The sequence below is a fragment of the Sciurus vulgaris genome, assembly GCF_902686455.1.
Source record: "Sciurus vulgaris genome assembly, chromosome: 8".
Lineage (NCBI taxonomy): Eukaryota > Metazoa > Chordata > Mammalia > Rodentia > Sciuridae > Sciurus > Sciurus vulgaris.
Window position 1 is genome coordinate 16,680,317 of NC_136468.1, and position 20,644 is coordinate 16,700,960.

A 20,644-nucleotide genomic window follows, 5' to 3' on the forward strand; every position below is an offset into this window, starting at 1 on the left:
TAATTAGGACATTGTTGTTCAATAATTTATTATTAATTGATTTCTTTTTTTAACCAGGGATTAAACCCAGGGGCACTTAACCACTCAGCCACATCCCCAGCCCTTTTTATATTTTATTTGGAGACAGGGTTTCTGAGTTGCTTAGGGCCTCGCTAAGTTGCTGAGAGTGGGTTTGAACTTGCTATCCTCCTGCTTCAGCCTCCTGAGCTGCTGAGATCACAGGCATGCGCCACCTCGTCCGGCTATTTATTTTTTTTAGTGGAAGCAATATCTTTACTTATCTCTTTGAATATTCAAAAGAAAAAGCAAACACACAAGGGTGTCGCTCAGTGGCAGAACACTTTCCTGACATGCATGAGGCTCTGGGTTTAATCCCTAGCACCACCAGAAAAACAAAGCAAATTAAAATCTTTTTTCATACTGTTCTATAAAAATGATTTCATGACATGTGATCGTGCGTTCTGATTTCGTTGATGATTTATCTTATCATTAGATTTTATTATAAGCCTTATTCTTTTGCATGCCCATTTTGGGAAGGAAATTGTTGTTTTGCTTGCTACTGTCTTGTCTTCCATGTTCACTGTTCTCTGTGTATCCTTTTCTCATTTGCTTGTATCTGGATCCCCAGATTCTCACTTGGAACATCTGGTGGCTTGGAGGTGATACGGATTTCTCTTCTTATATTTAATACATCCTTACAGTGAATTGTCAACCTGTCAATCCACTCCATCTTCCTTTCTGGTGTTTTAAGTGGGGAAAACATGTCTGGGCTTCCCCACGAAGGTGCCTCCCTCCCCGCGGAGTGTCTTCCCATCCCCCCATTTGACGAGGGGACTCTGGAGAGCCGGTGGATGGTTCCAGCTCATGTTCTGCAAGAACAGGGAGTTGGTGACTAGTCAGGTCACCCAGCCTCCAGCTGGGTTAGGATGCACTGAACACCTCTTTGGTTTTAGTTGTCGGTGCGGGTAATGTGTGGTAGGAATATTGTAGTGCTTTCTGCCTGGCTTACCTTCTGTTTCCCCCCTGCATAGACTATTCTAGAAAAATTGGAAGGAGAGTTGCAAGAAGCCAACCAGAACCAGCAGGCTTTGAAGAAAAGCTTCCTAGAACTGACTGAACTCAAATACCTCCTGAAGAAAACCCAGGACTTCTTTGAGGTCTTTTTTTTTTTTGGTGGGGGACTGTTCATTAAAGGGCCCATTAATCATAACCTCAAATCTTCTCAAATTTTGAAAGCTGACTGATTTAGAGCTCGAATAAAACACTCATTTCTGTCCCATGACCAGATCATCGGTGAAGGGGAAGAGCATGTGCCCTAAATGGTTCTGACCGAAGGGACAGTCGGAGCAAAAGGACAGTTCATTTGGACAGATTTGGGGTTTTGGTAGGAAGAGACTGGGAAGTTTTTCGATCTGGCAAGGAGCGCTTTGATTGTTCAGTTCGGTTAATTGTTTTGTGGAAAATTAAAATTTCTTTAAAAACAGACAAAACCTTGAAATGTGGGTGCTTCTAAGATACCAGAGCCTTTAAGTGACAGTGGTGCTTTGGCTTTCAGACGGAAACCAATTTAACGGAAGATTTCTTTATCGAAGACACTTCCGGTCTCCTGGAGTTAAGAACTGTACCTGCATTCGTGGCTGGAAAGTTGGGGTTAGTGTGACTCTAGGTCCTGAGTCTTTAGCTCAATGCCTGGCATGGGTTTCCTTGAGTGTTTGAGTGAATGAAAGAAAGAACAGAGAGCCACCGAATGGTGACTGCTGCCTGTGAAGGCAAGGCCTCCACAAGGAGCAGACCCAGGGCCATCTCGCTCATGGGTGGGGTGGAGGAAGTGAGGGCACCCTGTGTAATGGCCGTGCTTGATCTTCAGCCCAGAGCGTGCCATGCACGGATAGCTCCTGTGGGAAAGCTTGGGGATCAAGCACAGACAGATCCCCTCAACTCTTCGTTGGCTTTGGAACTGGGTTAGGGGATATATGTTTCTTCTTTATCTTTAAAAGACTACTTGGATAGCGTGTGTTTGGAGTTTGAGTAATTTTAGAAATGATGTAGTTATGCAATCAAGTCATTTCCAAGTAGCAGCATTATGATGTGTGATATCGATAAAAATATGTGGAGATTCAAAATGGTGGGATTTCATTCAGTGTCTAAGTGAAATTGATGAATTTTAAGATATTCCTGAACATTGTGGGTTTGGGATTTCTAATTTTTTATTCAATTAGATATTGAGGGCCTGCTATTTGAAGCACTAGGCATTGAATTTGAAGTGGAAGGAATAAATAATTACTGAAAACCTTTGAAGCTGGGGGGTGTAGCTTAGTGCACTTGTCTAACATGCACAAGGCCTTGTGTTTGATCCTTAGCATGGTAAAAAATATTTTTTTTGATCCAGTGATAGTACAGGATCAATGTATGTTTAAACTGATAAAACAATGAATGTCAACATTTTGAATATCATATGAGAAGTTTGTGTCAGCAACTATTAAATATCTGAATGATGGGAAAAACAGAGATACATAAAAATCAATGTATATTTCCTTCTTTAAAACTTTTTAAATTGATGTATTATAATCATACATAATAGTGGGATTCTTTGTGCCATATTTGGACATGATTAGATCAATCTCATTATCAGTACCTTTCCTTTTGTTTCCTTTTTAATACATTAAAAGATTTTGGTAAAAATGCAGAGCCATTATGGAATATTTGCTTCCACTAGCTGTAATGCTATACTGTGTATTCTATCACATTTTTAATTGCAATAAGAAAATATGGAGTATTGGGATGATTTAAAAAAAAAAAAAACTCAAATTATCAAAGAAAACAGAAGGTCCAAAGGGACTTGGGGTGAGGGGGCTGGGATGTGGACTGTCCTTGTGATCCCTACCCTCCTCCTCTGCTGTGAAAATGCTTCCAGCCTGCAGAGCGAGGTGGGCCTTCCTTCTGTGGTTGCCCATCTTCTTGTCCCATAGAGCCTGCTCTTGTGCTCAGGAACGTCTCCTCTTCTGACCGCCCAGGTTCACGGCTGGAGTGATAAACAGGGAGAGGATGGCTTCCTTTGAGAGGCTGCTGTGGCGTGTCTGCCGGGGCAACATCTACTTGAAGTTCAGTGAGATGGACACGCCTCTGGAGGATCCTGTCACGGTGGGAGGCCCGGGCTGCAGGAAACATCCTCTGAAATTTCTGGAATCCACGCCATGAGAGTCTGGCTCTCAAAACCCTGAGTCTTTAGTTCTTTGAGAATAATACCTATTTCCTTTCTTCCTCCTATCTCTTCTCTTTTCCCTTCTGCTCTAGGTTTGAAAGATCACTCAAGGACTGATTCTTGTTAACACTTCATAGTTGGTTCATTTCTCCAAGTCACGTAGCTATCTTGTTTCTAGAAACTCAACTGTACCAGCATCATGTGAGTGGCAGCCGTGTCTTAATCACAAAGCACCAAGAACCAATTTAGGTGTTTCTCAAGCTTCAGTGCACTCATAGGCATAGACCCAGGTCACACAGAGTGACCTGGGATGCAGACTCTGATTCAGTGGGGCTTGGGTACAGCCTCAGCACCTGCAGCTCTCACAGCCTCCCAGAAGATGCTGACGGGGTACTGGTCCGCAGTACTGGCCCGAGGCCACAGGCTTCAGCCAGAAGAACTTCCAGAGGCTTCTTCCCTGAGGGCTTCATATTTATTGCTGTTAATTCCCATAGCATATTGATTCCTCCTCCCTTCCACTTAGTATTTAAATCCATTTCTTCTATAGTTCCAAGAAACTGCATTTGTCTCTGAAAGAGTGTCATCTTTTCCAGATTAGAGGCTAAAAGAATTAATCTGAAGTTTTATTTGATAAAGAATAACTCAGGAGGCTACGGCAGGAGGATCACAAGTTCTAGGCCAGTCTCAGAAACTTAGCAAGATCCTGTCTCAAAATAAAAAATAAAAAGGACTGGGGACATAGGGATTTAGCTCAGTGGTGGAGCACCTCTGGGTTCAACCCCCAGTGCCACAAAAGAAAACAACAACAAAACTCTCCCGTAATTAAAATAAATGAGATTTAAAATAAGAAAGAAACACAAGCATGAAACATTTAAAAAACACCCCAATGTCTTCATTTTTTATTCTCTTCTTGTACTATTTTTCTCTAGACTGTAGCCATAAGCAGGTATACTTTTATATGGTTTTTACATACATGGAAATGATTTTTCTTTCCCTCTTCATTTTATATAATATGAGATTTCCTATATGTCATTATGTATCTTTTTTATAGGTTATTTTTGAATTTGACATTGAATCATCCCTTTTCATAATGTTATTTTTATTTTTGTTTGTGGTTCTGGGAGTGGAACCCAGGGCTCTTCACCGAGCTACGTCCTCAGACCCTTTTATTTTTTGAGACACGGTTGCTCACTAAGTTGCTTAGGGCTTCACTAAATTGCCCAGGCTGGCCTTGAACTTGTGATCCTCTTACCTCTTACCTCTTCCTTCTGAGTAGCTGGGATTATAGGTGTATACCATCATGCCTGGCCATAATGTAATATCATGGTAGTATAGAGTATTTATAAAATAAACATCTGGAATCTGGAAAAAGATGACCACAGACATTGAAGGTCACCCAATGAATGTCATGAGGTCAGAATGGATCCCTGATTCTGGTGGATTAGGAAATGAGACATTCAGAAAAGGACCAGGGTAGCTTCCATGGGTGAAGGAACCTTTGGACATGATGTAAAGCAGGCAACTCAGAAACCCTACACCACTCTGGCCCTGTTCCCATAAACAAATGCCCAAGAGATAATTTATTTTGATGCTATTTTAATAGATGCCTAATATTTCCATTGAGTTGATGTGATATTAACTATCTATTTTTGAACACTTCATTTTCAAATTTTCTCCAGAAAAGACCCTATGATGAGCAACTTTATGCATTTAGGTTTCTGTTTTCTTTTGAATTAGTTCTATAATATGAATTCAAGGAAGATAGGATACTGGCTTAAAGGGCATGGCATGCTTGTCACACTTGAATGGTCCTGACCAATGCCTTTCCCTGGGGTGCTACCTGACTCAGTGCCCTGAGTGGTATGTGATAAGTTCCTTGGGTTTGTGGTCACTTTTCTCATAGTGAGTTTTGTAACTTTTCCTTTGTTCCCTTAAGTTAATTAAGAGTGAGAGAGCACATTTTTTCAGTTCATTTTTCTTTGCCATAAGAGGTCAACGTTTTTGTAAATGCTTGAGGAGCGCATATTCTCCTTTTCTCTGAATGTCCAACTTGGACTTGATGAAACAATTTAAACACGGGTACCCAGCCAGCAACTGTGTGAGTTGAAAACTAGACACAGCTTCCCCTTTGTTAAATGTCAACCACACTCATCCCTGAAATGCAGGCGTATGTGGGTTGATGCTGGAGAGCCAACTGGATATTTTCCTTGTAAACCTTGCAGTATCCTCATCTCCTCTTCCTGGTGTTTTCTTGCTTATTCTCACATCCCTTAGGTAGAGGGCTTAGAGATGAATTCAAAACCCATCTGGGGTACCATTGAGGTAGCAAACAGTGAGGCTATGGCTTTAAGACCTTTAAAAACATTTGTTCTGATTTTCCAGAAAGAAGAAATTAAAAAGAATATATTCATCATATTTTACCAAGGAGAGCAGCTCAGGCAGAAAGTCAAGAAGATCTGTGATGGGTAAGAGAAACTGCTATGGCCCTTTCATCAGTCACTGGGATCAGGGTCAGGTAGAGATGTGCTAGGCAAAGCGTCCATGATTGTGGCTCCTCTGAGGTCATTAGGGTTTTTAGACTAACCCCCACGTTTAACAAGGTGGTGTTAAAAATGCAGTTGACTTTTATAGCTGTGGGAATACGAACAGAGAGAACTCGGGTGACATTTAAAGATAACTGAGTGGACATGTTAACCATTCCATTTTATTACAAGGTAGACTCCTTATCTATTGCTAAGTAGTAAGACTGCCAGGCATGGTGGTGCACACCTGTCATCCCAGCAACTTGTGAGGCTTAGGCAGGAGGATTGCAAGTTTGAGGCCAGCCTGGGCAACTTAGAGAGACCCTGTCTCAAAATAGAAAATAATAAGGGCTGGAGATGTTGGAGATGGAGCCGAGTGGTAGAGCATTGCTGAGTTCAATCTCTAGTACAAAAAATAAAAATTAAAAAATTTAAAAAAAAAAGATAGGCAAACTGCACTTAAGTTGTCCCTGATTTTGCAGACTCATCCTCTATGCAGACTCTTAGAGGCAGACATTAATACATGAGATCCTGAGGGGAGAAGAGTGTTACTGTTGGAATGTCCCATTGAAGTCCAGGTCGTTGGCTTCCTGAACAAAGAATTGAGCAAGACACACAAAAGTAACAGATAGAGTACAGAGTTATTGACGGTGAAGACAGCACTCTGTTAGGTAGAATGGAGAGGGATGGCGAGAGAGAGAGAGAGAGAGAGAAAGAGAGAGAGAGAGAGGCTCAAGGCCCCAGTGTCGGAAATGAGGGTCTTACACCCTGAACTGTGGGACCTGTTCTTCCCTGTACAGATCTGATTGAAGACCTTACCCCATTTTTCCCATTGGTTACCTTATGATACCTGATTAGAATATTTTCCACCCCCCAGCGGTTACTTTAAAAAACTGATTAGAATATTGCCCACTTACTTCCACTGGTCATTTTAAAATTTGAACCTGTGGCGGGAGTGTCTTGGTGGTAAGTCCTCAGTGGTGGCAGTTGTCATGGTAATGGGATTTATTGTAAATAGGGACAGGACTCATTTCCTGTCTTGTCCTCCAGTGGCTTCTTTCTTATACCCTGTCTGCCATATTGGTGTCCCTGAACGCCTACCTAATAGAAGGGAGTCAAGACCACAGTCCGATTTCCATAATAGTTCATAGGTTTCACAGTTTGAATGAAGCTCATTCATATAACAGAACCCCAGTTCAGTTGCTGGACTGCCAAAGAGGAGGCTGTTGTCGGAAAGGGTGGCCATCTGACCCACATCAGCAAACAATGGCCATGCAGAAAAGAGATTGTAGAGTGGCTTCAGCACTAACCTGCGTCCACATCCTTGGAATGTATTAAACACAGGTTTCGAGCAACCATATACCCCTGCCCAGAGCCCGCTGCAGAGCGCAGAGAGATGCTGGATGGGATCAACGTGAGGCTGGAAGATCTAATCACGGTGAGTGAGGGGTTCGTGTGTGTGACCTGGTTGGGGCCGCCTCTGTCTTCTCCCTCTGAGTCCTGTGCCCCAGGCCCTGGCTGGAAGGCTGACTGGAATGTTTGCTGCACTCTTCTGCCTGTGGCTGGAGAAGATTGCACAATTAGAAAGCTGTTCAATAAGCTGAGTGATGATTCTGTCTGTCAGTAATGCTCTGCCCAGGCTGGGAGCTGGCCACAGCCCTAGCCAGCCTAATCTGATCAAAGGAACCCTTTATTTCCTGCCTCAGCCTCGATAGAATCTAGAATCCAACTAACCAGCTTACTAAGTTGAACAACCAGTTTGATCAGTACTGAATTAAGCCGACCAACTGAACCTATAAGAACAGTACACCTAGTCTCACCATGGGAACACATGTACATCCCTAATCCATTTCCTTGGTAAAGTCTGTCATCAACCAGGGTGACACTGAGGGCTTCTGTGATGGGCACACTTGTCAATCACAGCAGCTTTGAATGTGCCCACTGAAGTCAGCGGGGCCTACATCTGATGGAATATTCTAGACCAGAGCCATCCGGTAGGCCTCTGTGCGATGCCAATGTTCTGTAACTCACAATGTGTTGCAGTCACCATCCATGTGTGGTTATTGAGCACTTGAAATGGTGCTAATGCCAGCAAGGAACCAAATGGTTATTCTTTATTTAACTTTAATTAAATTTAAATTTTAGTACCTGCATGCGGCTACTGTAGGCCAGCACAATTTTTTTAACCACTTTATAAATTTTATTGATGCAAAGAATGTATAACACACATTTGATAAATAATAAAATGCATAACATGCGTTAAGTTCCATATGGCCAATTGATTCTCCTTCTTTTTTGTAATTTATTTTTTTTAATTTAAAATTGTTTTTCATACATGTATGTGGGGTAATGATGTCTGTCTATGCCCCACTACGGATCAGCATCTGCTTGTCAGAGAAAACATTTGGCCTTTTGTTTTTGGGATTGGCTTATTTCACTTAGCATAATATTCTCTAGTTCCATCCATTTACCTGCAAATGCCATAATTTCATTATTCTTTAAGGCTGAATATTATCCCATTGTGTATATGTTTACCACATTTTATTCATCCATTCATCTGTCAAAGGGCATCTAGGTTGGTTCCATAGTTTAACTGTTGTGAATTAAGCCGCTATAAACGTTGATGTGACCGTGTCAGTGTAGCATGCTGATTTTAAGTCCTTTGGGTATAATCCAAGGAGTGGGATAGCTGGATCAAATGGTGGTCCCATTCCAAGTTTTCTTGGTAATCTCCATGCTGCTTTCCAAAGTGGTTGCACCAATCTGCATTTCGCCAACAATGTATGAGTGTACTTTTTTCCCCACATCCTTGCCAACACCTATTATTGCTTATATTCTTGATGATTGATATTCTGTCTGGAGATGAAATCTTAGAGTGGTTTTGATTTGCATTTCTCTAATTGCAAGAGATGATGAAGGGGCTGGGGAGATAGCTCAGTCGGTAGAGTGCTTGCCTTACAAGCACAAGGTCCTGGGTTTGATCCCCAGCACCACAAAAAAAAAAAAAAAAAAAAAGAGAAATGATGAATATTTCTTCCATATGTTTCTTGAGTGATTTTATTTCTTCTTCTGTGAAGTATCTATTCAGTTCCTTAGCCCATTTATTGATTGGTTTATTTGTTTTATTGGTGTTAAGTTTTTTGAGTTCTTTATATATCCTGGAGATTAGTGCTCTATCTGAGGTGTGGGTGGTAAAGATTTTTTTCCCATTCCGTAGGCTTCTCTTCATGTTATTGATTGTTTCCTTTGCTGAGAAGAAACTTTTTAGTTTGAATTTATTGATTCTTGATTTTACTTCTTGTGCTTTAGGGGTCTTGTTAAGGAAGTCAGGTCCTGAGCCCACATGGTGATGATTTGGGTCTACTTTTTCTTCTAGTAGTCACAGGGTCTCTGTTCTGGTGCCAAAGTCTTTGATCCACTTTGAATTGATTTTTGTGTAGGGTGAGAGATAAAGGTTTAATTTCATTTTATTGCATATGGATTTCCAGTTTTCCCAGCACCATTTGTTGAATAGGCTATCTTTTCTCCAATGTGTATTTTTGGCACCCTTGTCGTATGAAATAATGGTAATTATGTGGGTCTGTCCCTGTGTCTTCTACTTTGTACCATTGGTCTACATGTCTATTTTAGTGCCAGTACTGTGCCATTTTTGTTACTATGGCTCTGTAGTATAGTTCAAGGTCTGGTATTGTGATGCCTCCTGCTTCACTCTTCCTGCTAAGAATTGCCTTGGCTATTCTGGGTCTCTTATTTTTCCAAATGAATTTTGTGATTGCTTTTTCTAGTTCTATGAAGAAATGTCATTGGGATTTTGATAGGAATTGTTTTGAATCTGTATAACACTTTTGGTAGTGTAGGCCAGCACAATTTGAGATCCTCAATGAGTGGGTTTGGGAATTTGGGGTGTCTATGTTTGCAAACACTAGGGCTAGCAGGCGCCTTTACCCTCCCAGAAAATCTGTGTTGAATTTTTTTAATCTCGCTATTCCTTCATTGTCACTGTCACAAATGTTCCTTCAAGTAGTCACCCTTGAAGTTCTTTTCCCCAAATACTCCACGGTAGAGCTCAAGAAGAGAAGGAGGGAGGAGACGGGAGAAGAAAGAGTGCTCATTACGCTCACGTCAGTGTGATCGGGTGGCCTCTGTGTTCGTGACTTCTCCTGTTTAATCAGGGCCCAGGGCAAGTCTTAGCCACCCAGGCAGTTCATTCTGGGGGTGCTCTTACAAGAGGATCTCAGCAGCAGGTGGGCTCAGCCAGGAAGGTCAGGGGGTCAGATGGCCAATGGAGCAGGGGGTTCTCTGCCTGGAGGCCATTCTCAGAGTTTGGGGAGCGCTTCCCCCTTTTTTAGATCAGTATTCAGTCCAGGTCTGTCAATAGGTGTTTCTTTCCTAAAGGGAACATGAGCTATTCTTGAAGGGGCGAGCTCCATTTTAAGGTTTACGCAGACTGTATCGACTGTGGTGGCTTCGTCTCCTGGAAGTCCTGTGGCCAGGAGGCTTCACACTGCTGAGTGATCCTTTGAGACGCATCAGTGGGCCTGGTGCTATCATTAGTCTCATCGCCATGACGTACCTTTTCCAGAATACTACAGCAGCCACGTGTAAAGGTTATTGAAGAGGGTTACCCTATTCGTTGAATTACAAAAGCATAAAAACTAATTCCATTAAATACATTTTTATGTGGGACAAGTCATCCACTCAGTCCTTCCTGTGTTCATTAATTCACGTGTCACTTCTTAGAGGGATTATGTATTTACAGCATTTTTGGTGGGTGTATTAATTTTTTTAGGGCTGTTATAACAAATTACTGCCAACTGGGTGACTTAAAGCAACAGAACAGTTCTGGAGGCTACACATCCAAACTCAAGGCATCTACAGGGCTGTGCGCACTCTGGAGACACCAAGGGAGGGTCCTTCCTTGCCTCTTCCAGCTGCTGGTGGTTCTCTACAACCCTCGGAGTTCCTTGGCACTCCATCTGTCCTCCTGGTCGCATGGTCTTCTTCCCTGTGTGCACAGATCCCCAGATTTCTAACAACGCCGCTCACACTGACTAGGGCCCATCCTAACCCAGTATGACCTCATTTTGCCTCCATTATATCTGCATGGGCCCTATTTCCAAATCAGATTATAGTTTAGGACTTTGACTTCATCTTTTTTTTTTTCCCTGGGAGGAGGGACACAATTAAACCCATAAACAATAGGATCATGAGGACTTTAGAAGAAAGGGAAGATGCGCTCTCTGCCCTGGGGGTATAACCTCCAGTAGGTGATAAGCTGGTGGTGATAGGTGAAGTCAGATGAGCTCCTGCCTCTGACGTGGGAGGAACCCAGGGCACGGGAAGCCATGATTGCTGACGAACCCCCTGCCGCATGTCAAGTCCCTCCACGCATGTTCCTCGTTTCTCGTCTTTTGCCTAGGTCATCACACAAACAGAATCTCACCGCCAGCGCCTGCTGCAGGAAGCAGCTGCCAACTGGCACTCCTGGTTCACCAAAGTGCAGAAGATGAAGGCCGTTTACCACATCCTGAACATGTGCAATATCGATGTCACCCAGCAGTGCATCATCGCTGAGATCTGGTTCCCAGTGGCTGACGCTGGACGCATCAAGAAGGCCTTGGAGCAAGGCATGGTGAGTGACGGGAGAGCTGGAGGGGGCACAGGGGTCACATGGGCCTCTTCAATCCCTCAGTGAGGCGCTTGGCAGTTGTCAGCCCTCTGAACTCTGCAGGCGACTTGGTGGTTGGTTGGTCTCCAGCTTTGTGTCTTCAGTTCTGAACCCAGTCTCAGGGCACATAGAAGAAATGTCTCCCCTCCCCTCCAAGCGTTTGACGAATAGCCAACATTTCTTCGATCCTCAGGGGGTGTATATTGAGCACGGATGTGCCCGTCACTCTGCCAGGTGTGACTGTAGATACCACAGTACAACTGCAGCCATCGTCCGTTAGCTTGTGGAGGTGACAATCTGGCTGGAGAGACAAGAACCAAGCACCCAAGACAAGAGCTAAAGGGCAGAGACTGCCCTGGTGCCCGGCAGCGTGCCGAGCAATGTGCGTTTTATTCTTATGGCTCTGCATTCACATCTTACTCGTGCACTGGGTACTGGGAACCCATCTAGGGCCACAGGGACAGACAGTGGCCCTGCCCTTGTGGACATCCTAGAAAGGGAGATGGCAGTGCCCGTGCCCACGAGAGTATGATTTCAGGCAGCAGCGAGTGGTGGGCAGGAAACAATCGGGAGGGCAGCGAGGGGTGGGTGGGGGGTCGGGGCTTGCCGGGCTCCCCTGTCCGCCACACTGACGAGGGAGGGATCCCCTGCCCTAAATCCTACACGATGGCCCGACACATGGCTGCTGACACTGGACAGATGAGACTGAAGGCCACGTGTCCTCAGAGCCCCAGTGAGAAGGACACGACAGGCCGGGCAGGCCCACGTGAGGGTCATACTAGGACCTGCCCTTGGGAGCAAAGGGAACCAGCTGGGCCTGCAGGGGGCAGGCTTGGTAGTGACCAGAGGGTGGGGTGACCTTTGGTTCCTGCTGGAGGATGTGACTGGCTCATTTGAATAAGCTCATGGGGAAGCGAGGAGGCGAAGCCCATAGGGTCCAAGACTGGGCAGGGGCAGCTGTGGCTGATGGGGGAGCCGGTTGGTCGGGAGCCTCTCCCGCTAGGTAGGTGGCATATCTGGTGACAGCAAGGAGGCTCCTGGTGTCTGTTGCCAGATGAATCCCCGGAGCAGGTGGCCTCAGAGCAGATTTCCTGAAACGCCACAGGAAGCTCGGGCCGGGGAGACTCTGCTTTCAGGCCGGACCTCCGAGGGTAAAGGATTTGTGGCGGGAATGGAGAGGAGGTAGGAGCTGTGATCGTCCCCTTTGTACAGATGAGGAAGTGGAGGCACGGGGCGTAGTAGTGACTTCTCACAGAGCTGGAGCCAGAGGCAGGATCTGGATGTAGGAAGTGTTTCTCTTAGACCCCAAACCCAACTGCGTCCCTACATCATGATCCCAAACTGCTCAGCTGGGCGTTTGAAAAGGGCACTTCCCAGACTGGGCTGGGCAGGGGCTGCTTCCTGGAGGAAGGACCGAGGTGGAGAGGACAGAGCAGGTGCAGGGCGAAGGGAGCTGGGGGGCCCCCTGGAGGGAGGCTGCAGCGGGCTTACAGAAAGGGGCGGGGGCTCAGGAATGGCTCCAGAGAAGATCCCAAGGGACCTTACAGTGGGGTCACCAGGGAGGTCGTGTCCCGATGCTGGGGTCTGAATCGAACACACAGGCATTCTGTTACGAAGGACGTAGCCTTCCTGCAAGGCCACTAGGACTGGCTTTGTTCTGAGGTCGGGTGGGAAATGGTGAGGCCTTGGGATGGGTCTTGCCACATTGCCCAGTCTGGTCTCAACCCCTGGGCTCATGTCATCCTTCCTCCTCAGCTTCCCAAGCACCCAGGACCGTAGGCATGCACGTCGCACCCAGTGTAGGGCAGGTGTCAGTTTCTTCAGTCCTGAGACAGGAGTTGGAGGGCTGTGTGGGTCGAAGACAGGAAGGAAAGTGTACAGGGAGAGCATGTGGTGCTACCATCCCTGTCATCGTCATCAATAAGCATTTGTCACCTGCACCAGGCAGCAGGGCAGCTGCCAGAGGCACACATGTACAGAAAGAAGAGAAAAAACGGGAGAAGGAAGCCACGGTTCTTGCCATCAAGGTGATAATCATGCCCCGTAATCAGAAAATATAACAATACAGCCAAAACCTCTCCACTGGCTGCGAGAACTCCAGTCACTCCAAGCCCCCAGGGCACTTACTGTGTGCCCACTCAGTGGGGCTTAACACGGCTGAGTGAGTGCTCAGTTCTCAGCCTCAGTCCTCTGACAATGCCATGGGGTGCACATTAGGACAGATGCCATTCTGGAGAAGCGGACACCAGAGTGGAGGGGTGGCGAAGCAGGGAATAGCAAGTTTGATGGTGGACTGGTTGATTGAATCAGAAGGGACAAGTGTGATCATTCCACAGCTTCAGGAATCTGGGAGACTGGAGGCTCCAAAGAAGGAGCAGGGGCAGGAGGACCAGGCTTTGGGCAGGTTAAGCAATTCAGTTTTATGCTCCTGGAATTTGTGAAGTTGGTAAGACTTCGGAGTAAGCAAGCCTAAGTAGGCAGTTAGAAGAGAATTGAGATTTGGGGGAGTGTTAGGGCCATTTGGAAGAGATGGATTAATTCAGCCAAGTGGATGCGCTCTTGAGGGAGGAGGTAGAGAGAGAGGGCAGAGGAGAGAACCCAGAACCGAGGAATCACGTGGGCGTGGACAGGAGCAAGCAAGCAAATGGAAGTTGTCAGGGATTCAGGAGGGACTCCTGTGCTTTCCTGCAAGATGAATTAGGGAAGTATTGGGAAGATATTCGCTTTGTGCAGATGAGGCTGTGATTCTCAGAGAGGCGGAGAGGTGTCCAGGTTCATGTGGAGGTCCACGTGCTGTTCCCAGCCCCTGGCTCTCTTCCTCAATATATCACATGTTCTTTTTGCAGGAACTAAGTGGCTCCTCCATGGTCCCCATCATGACGGAAGTACAATCTAAAACAGCCCCTCCCACCTTTAATAGGACCAATAAATTCACAGCTGGCTTCCAGAACATTGTTGATGCCTATGGTGTTGGCAGTTACCGGGAGATAAACCCAGGTAAAGACCAGATGTGCTGCACAGCAGGACAGCTGGAAAGTAAAAATTGGGTAAGATGCACTTTTAGGAGAATCAGCTAAAACTGTGACTTTCCTAAAATCTTATGTGATTTCTCATACCCAGTGTTGTCTTCCCTCTATAAATGCTGGTTGGTGATTCGTTGTCTGTCTTCACCTTGAAGTGCAGCCTCATTGGGCAACTGAATTGAGTTCTGGTTTCCTTCACCCCTTCAACCTGGGTCATCCCTAGTGAGGCGTAGGAAAGACAAGAGCACAAAGTAGAGGAGATTCTTAGCGCCCTCTGCTGCAAAGTCTTGGGAGCCTGGTTGGTAGAATAGAGAGGTAGACCAGATGCCTGCAGGGCACAGCCTCAGATCCATGGCACAGGGCCAGGGCCTCCTGGGTGGAGAGTCCCCGATGGTGTGCAGTGAGAAATACAACAGATGGTGCTGGAAAGCATACAGAAGACACTTAGAGATGGAAAACTGACTTTAAATTCCCTCAAACTTGGTGATCTTGGGCCGGTCACTTAACCTCTCTAGGATGGTACATCTAAAAATCGGGAAATAAGAATCCCTACTCATGGATGAGCTCCTGCATTTGGGAGCCAAACACGTGTTGTGGGTGGGGATGGGGAGGGAAGACCATCAGAAAGACGTGGGGAAGCCCAGATGTGGAGTGTGGAGAAGTTGTTGCTTGGAGGGGCCCGGAGGACGTTCAGAGGCCTCAGGCTCAGAGGTTCCCCCTCGCCCCACAGCCCCCTACACCATCATCACATTCCCCTTCCTGTTCGCCGTGATGTTTGGAGACTGCGGGCACGGAATCGTGATGCTGCTGGCAGCCCTCTGGATGGTCCTCAATGAGCAGCGCTTACTGTCCCAGAAGAGCAGCAACGAGGTGGGTCTCGCCTCCCCTTCTGGAGGCAGCCTTCCAACGTGTATGTTTCCACCTTGGGGACAACATGTGCTCATGAAAAATAAGGGAGAGTGGCGAAGTTAAAAAAAAGGCAAAATAATTCAACATGGAACTCCCTGCCAGACACATTCCTTTGGCTGGTTAGGTGTAGCCTCATTCAGGATTTTTTTGTGTTTTTTGGTCCATGGTTTGACAAGTCTTTGATTTTTTTCTTCCTCTCTTCTCCTCCTCTTCCTCCCCCTTTCTCCTTCCTTCTCCTCCTCCTTCTCTTCCTCTTCGACCTCCTCCTTTGTCTCTTCCTCTTTCTTTTCTTCCTTTTCTTCTCCCCTCTCCCCACCTTTCCTATGGGCAGCCCAGGGCCTTGGGCATGCTAGGAGAGCTTTCTATCACTGATAAAAGCATTACATTATTCATAGTAAAAATTAGGAAAATACAACAATCTAACCGCTTAGAGAAAAATCACAGTGAATGCTTTTGGCTATCTTTCCATTTTTTTGTATGTATGATTATTCACAAATATATAATTTTCAAAACTTAGCATCAAGAAGTGCATGTAATTTGTAACTTCCTTTTTTAATATAAAATATTGTAAGTGTTTGTTCATGGAAGACCCTTTTCCTTTTCTCAGGAGACCCTGAGAAATCCTGAATCCCAAGTCCTCGTTCATGTTTGAGGTTTCTCTGCCTCCCACAAGGTCCCTTCATGGTGTTCCAAAGATTGAAGCAACTCAGGGGTCTGCATTGGTTCAGAGTTTATCAGCAAATCAGTAAATGGCTTTGTGTTCATGGTAATACATCTGACACAGCCAAACCTGCCTTTAGCTATGTTCCAGAATTATGAGAATAGCTGCAAACTTTTCTCATGGGTTGAGCTAATTAGAGCTAGCTGGTGAGGCCATTATGAGTTAATCATAAGTAAGGTCAGTGGGCAGAGTCAACCTGTGACCAAGTTTTCCATGACCAGCTTAACAGATGTCATTTTCTACAGTAAACATTTCAAGTTGCAGTGATACACTCGGGCAGTTCTTGGAATGAGTGACACACATCAAGCGGTGCTACAGGAAAGGCTCTCCTCCTAGCTGTGAGGTAGCTGCACGACGCAAGACCCTGAGTGAGTGTAGATTTGACTTGCCATGAATGGGCAGCCGTTGGAGGCCAGCTAGAGCTTGTCTTCTGGAGGTACCCAAGACAACAGCCAAGTCCCTTCCTTAGAGTTTCAAGTCCCTTCCTTAGAGTCGAGGCCTCAGCTTGTGCTTCAGTTCACTTTCTAAGTGGAGACTGAAAGAAAGAATATGAAGCTTGTAGATTTTTGTTTCCACATAAAAAATAACAGTCTAGAAACTTCTTTCCTTCACATTTATAGTGCTGGGGATGGAACTCAGGGCCTCGCATGTCCTAGGCAAGAGCTCTACCACATCCCCAGCCCTAAGACTTTCTGATTCACCTATATAAGTTCGGGAAAACCAGGGTGTGTATGTTCTTCCTCTTTGGATTATTGGTGTCTTCCTTGGTCACATGGTCCCCTCCATGGGACCCCCATGCTAGTGATGCTGGAGACTTCCAATAACACTCTCCTCTCTGAAATCGGCTGTGGAGCCCACTGACAGTGGCCTTTTCTCTCTCCCTGGGGCCAGATCTGGAACACTTTCTTCAGTGGGCGCTATCTGATCCTACTCATGGGCATCTTCTCCATCTACACGGGCTTGATCTACAATGACTGCTTCTCCAAGTCTTTCAACATCTTTGGCTCTTCCTGGAGCGTCCGGCCCATGTTCAGGAATGGCACATGGAAGTAAGTCTGCAGAATGAGATGGCTCACTTGCTGGGTGTTCAGGTGGCCTCAGTGACTGTGCTCATGGTCCAGAGAGTCTATACCTGGCTCTGCTGAGAGGTGCACCTACAAATTCAGTCCATAACTCAGTTTTATCTATTAGGTACGAAACCTGCACCACTTCTTCAGTGACTGTGCTGGTAACTGTAATGCACAGAGAAAGCTTTTAAGATTTCAGTTCAATTAAATTTATATTATAGAGTATGTACCCTGTTCTGGACGCTATTGTGAAAACAAGTGGTAGAACTCGTAGAAGAAAACCTTCCTGGAAAAGATGGTGGCATTTGAAACATACCTTGCCAAGGCAGAGGCTGGACGTAGACAGAAACGATACATCCAGGCATTTCGGAATGAAGGCTTTGCTTTAAGAAAATCCCAGGTGGACGTTGAACTTGGTCTCAGCTTCCATGTTCAAGGCCCCATGGTCTAGCAGAGCATTTCCTTTGGCTGCTCAGGGCAGCTTGACTTCGATGTTAAAAGCAAAGTGGGAGACTTGAGTTTTGCAGGGCCAGCTCCCTGTATTTGCCTGTGTCTGACAGAGTGAGGAGGGAATGGGTGTTGGGGGTGAGGGGTGAGGGCAGCTAATGAGGTCTGGGGGCTGCAGGAAAGTGGGACCTGGAAGCCCTCTGGATCCCAACAGCCTGCACCTCCCACGTGCACCCCATGGTTGTTTTAGCAGCTAATCAGATGAGCAGGCACCAGACTGGAAACATAACACTTCAGGAATGTGGACTCCTAGGGGAGGGAGAAAATTTTAGAGCTTGAGAGATAGGTCAGTGTGATGAACTGGGAGAGAACGGAAGCGCCCTGGAGGGTAGGGGACTGTGAGGGACACAATCGAAATGTTGACAACCTCATGACCTCATGATTCCTAGGACCCACCCCCACACCACCCACCATACTGGGATAGAACCCAGGGGCACTTTACCACTGAGCTATATCCCCAGCCCTTTTTCAGTTTTATTTTGAGAAAGGGCCTTGCTAAGTTGCTAAGGCTAGCCTCAAACTTGTGAGCCTCCTGCCTCAGCCTCCTCAGTTTCCCCAGTAGCAGGTACACAGGCGCGTGCGTGTGTCACCGCGTCCAGCTCTTTAGGGGATCTTACGTAGCATGACTCACATGGCAGAGACACTCTCAGTAGGTCAGGGCTGATTCGCAGAACTACAAGTCACAGGTGACATTTTCCTGGCCTTTGTCTGTGCAACTTCTTTGAATCAGTGTAAGGTTTCCTTGTCTGGTTCTGAGCTTCCTGTTGAGGAGGAAGGACTACAAGTGAAGACAGACGCGTGAACGCGTCTGCGGCTCCCTTCTGGCCCTGCCTCTCCAAGCCTGGGACGATTATGATAGTCCTATTTAAGGAAATCCAAGGGGTTCTAAAGCATTCTTTTTGTTCCTCTGACGGACCTAACTTCCTGTAGGAGAGAATGGGAATGTTAAAATAAAGAAAAAGAAGGATAAAACTGAATATAGATGGCTATACCTGTCTTTTAAAAAATTCATGATTTATATCCTGAGGAGATGCCTCGGAGATAAACAGAGACGAATTTTGAAATGAATGAAATCGCCATAATCGGGGCTGGGAATGTAGCTCAGGTGGTAGAGTGCTTGCCTCACAAGCACAAGGCCCTGGGTTCAGTCCCCCCACCACACACACAATCCTCATGATCTCACCAGACTGCCAACATGAAATTTCATTTCCCCAGAGTGTGATTGTGAAAGGTCCTTTTTAACTGGCGGGAGTGACTCAGCAGATGTGGTGGGACTGAGGCTCTCTTGCCCATAGGCAAGTGACCCCTTGTCCAATTCAAGAATCTTCAGTGGACTCTGGAGTCCGACTTGAGAGACGCTGAGCCACATGCCCAAGTGGTGTTGATAGTATAAAGCAGAACCTCATTATCAGGGAGGCGGAAGAACATTCCAGTCATCCATGAGAACTGAAGTACTCGAGCAAGCTGGTTTTGGTCCCCAGCCACAGCCTGCTTCCCCTGCAGTTGACAGTGTCCCTCAGCTGAAGACTTGAGGCCAGGAGCGTGCCTGTGGTCCCTGAGGTGGGTGTGTTGACTCAGAGAGGCGGTGCACCCTGGGAGCCTGGGGCATCCCTGTAAGAGGGTTAGAAGGACTTAGAGGGCTTGGCCCCGGATGGGTTGCAGGGAGGTCTGGTCATTGTTCTTGTTTGGACAAGATCCTTTTTGCCTGTGTGCGGGGCTGACTAGTTTTCATCTGACTCTGTCACAGTCACAAGGTGGCCTGGTCTGAGGTTGGTGTTCCGTGAGGCTGTGAAGTTGTGTATGTTCAGCAGGAGACACTGGCTTAGCTGAGTGCCAGGCCAGTTCCCTCCTGTGAGGTGTGGCTGTGTCCTCTGTTGGCACACAAGTCATCTTGCTAACAAAGCCCAGCCATTGGCACAGCAGCATGCTGTGGGACAGGGGACCGTGTCCAGAACAGTCCACAGGGCCAGCTGCTTCGACTGGGCAGCAAGTGGAAGTGCTCTGACACCCCAGCTGTTATTGAAGACCCCGGCACCTTATTTATTTATTTATTTATTTTGGGTACTGGGAATTGAACCCAGGGGTGCTTTACCTCTGAGCTACATTCCCAGTTCTTTTAAAAAAAGAATTTTATGTTGAGACAGTGTCTTGCTAAGTTGCTAAGGGTCTAAGTGGCTAAGGCTGGCCTCAAACTTGTGATTCTCTTGCCTCAGTCTCTGGAGTCACTGGGATTACAGGTGTGTGCCCCCTTACCTAGGTGAAGACCCCCAGCACCTTGTTGCAGAAGGGTGGGAATTTATTTCTGAGCAGCTTGTCAAATTCATTATTTCAAATACTCATTCCCAGGCCCTTCCACAGAGGTATGTTCTTACAAAGAAAATTAATCTCTGATGGTCAAGTCTCCTTGAGGCTACTGAAGGGTTACAGTCCTATTGCATTTTATGATCTGGGCGAAGATGGGATATAGGTTTAAAGACATTCAATAGGCCACAGTGCTTTTAGGGCTGAAGTCACAGAGATGGAGGTCTGTGTAAAAACTCCATCCATCCTTCAGGATCAGCTCAGCTGTTCCCTCCCTGAGGAGACTGACTTTCTTTCTTATATGCTCCTATCACCCCTTCCCCTGTTTTTATTTTTTTTAATTGACCTCTTTTTTCTTATTTCCTGCAGTCTTAATTTTTTTTTTTTTTGTACCAGGGATTGAACCCAGGGGTGCTTAACCACTGGTTAAGCCCTTTTTGTATTTTTTTTATTTATGTATTTTAATTAAAAATCATAAATTTACATAGGGTAATGTTGTTTGATTCATTCTGTTATTTTTTCCCTTCCCCCCACCCCTCCCACCCCTCTTTTCCCTCTATACAGTCCTTCCTTCCTCCATTCTTACCACCCTCCTTATCCCTAACCCTAAACCTAACCCTAACCCTAACGCTAACCCCTCCTACCCCCCCTTATATGTCCTTATCCGCTTATCAGCGAGATCATTCGTCCTTTAGTTTTTTGAGATTGGCTGATCTCACTTAGC

The 20,644-nt window shown here is 46.0% G+C and overlaps 1 protein-coding gene across 6 annotated transcripts in view; it reads left to right on the forward strand.

The window, feature by feature from the left end:
* The window catches only part of ATP6V0A4 (ATPase H+ transporting V0 subunit a4), an 81,945-nt gene that overhangs the window by 34,572 nt on the left and 26,729 nt on the right, over nt 1-20,644 (forward strand). For all 6 annotated transcript variants that reach the window (XM_079150107.1, XM_079150103.1, XM_079150102.1 and 3 more), the window contains 9 exons: nt 1,032-1,157; nt 1,556-1,650; nt 3,015-3,141; nt 5,585-5,667; nt 7,069-7,162; nt 11,144-11,356; nt 14,239-14,389; nt 15,146-15,285; nt 16,937-17,094. In XM_079150107.1, the coding sequence (XP_079006233.1) occupies nt 1,032-1,157; nt 1,556-1,650; nt 3,015-3,141; nt 5,585-5,667; nt 7,069-7,162; nt 11,144-11,356; nt 14,239-14,389; nt 15,146-15,285; nt 16,937-17,094 (1,187 nt within the window). The remainder of the gene's footprint in view (nt 1-1,031; nt 1,158-1,555; nt 1,651-3,014; nt 3,142-5,584; nt 5,668-7,068; nt 7,163-11,143; nt 11,357-14,238; nt 14,390-15,145; nt 15,286-16,936; nt 17,095-20,644) is intronic.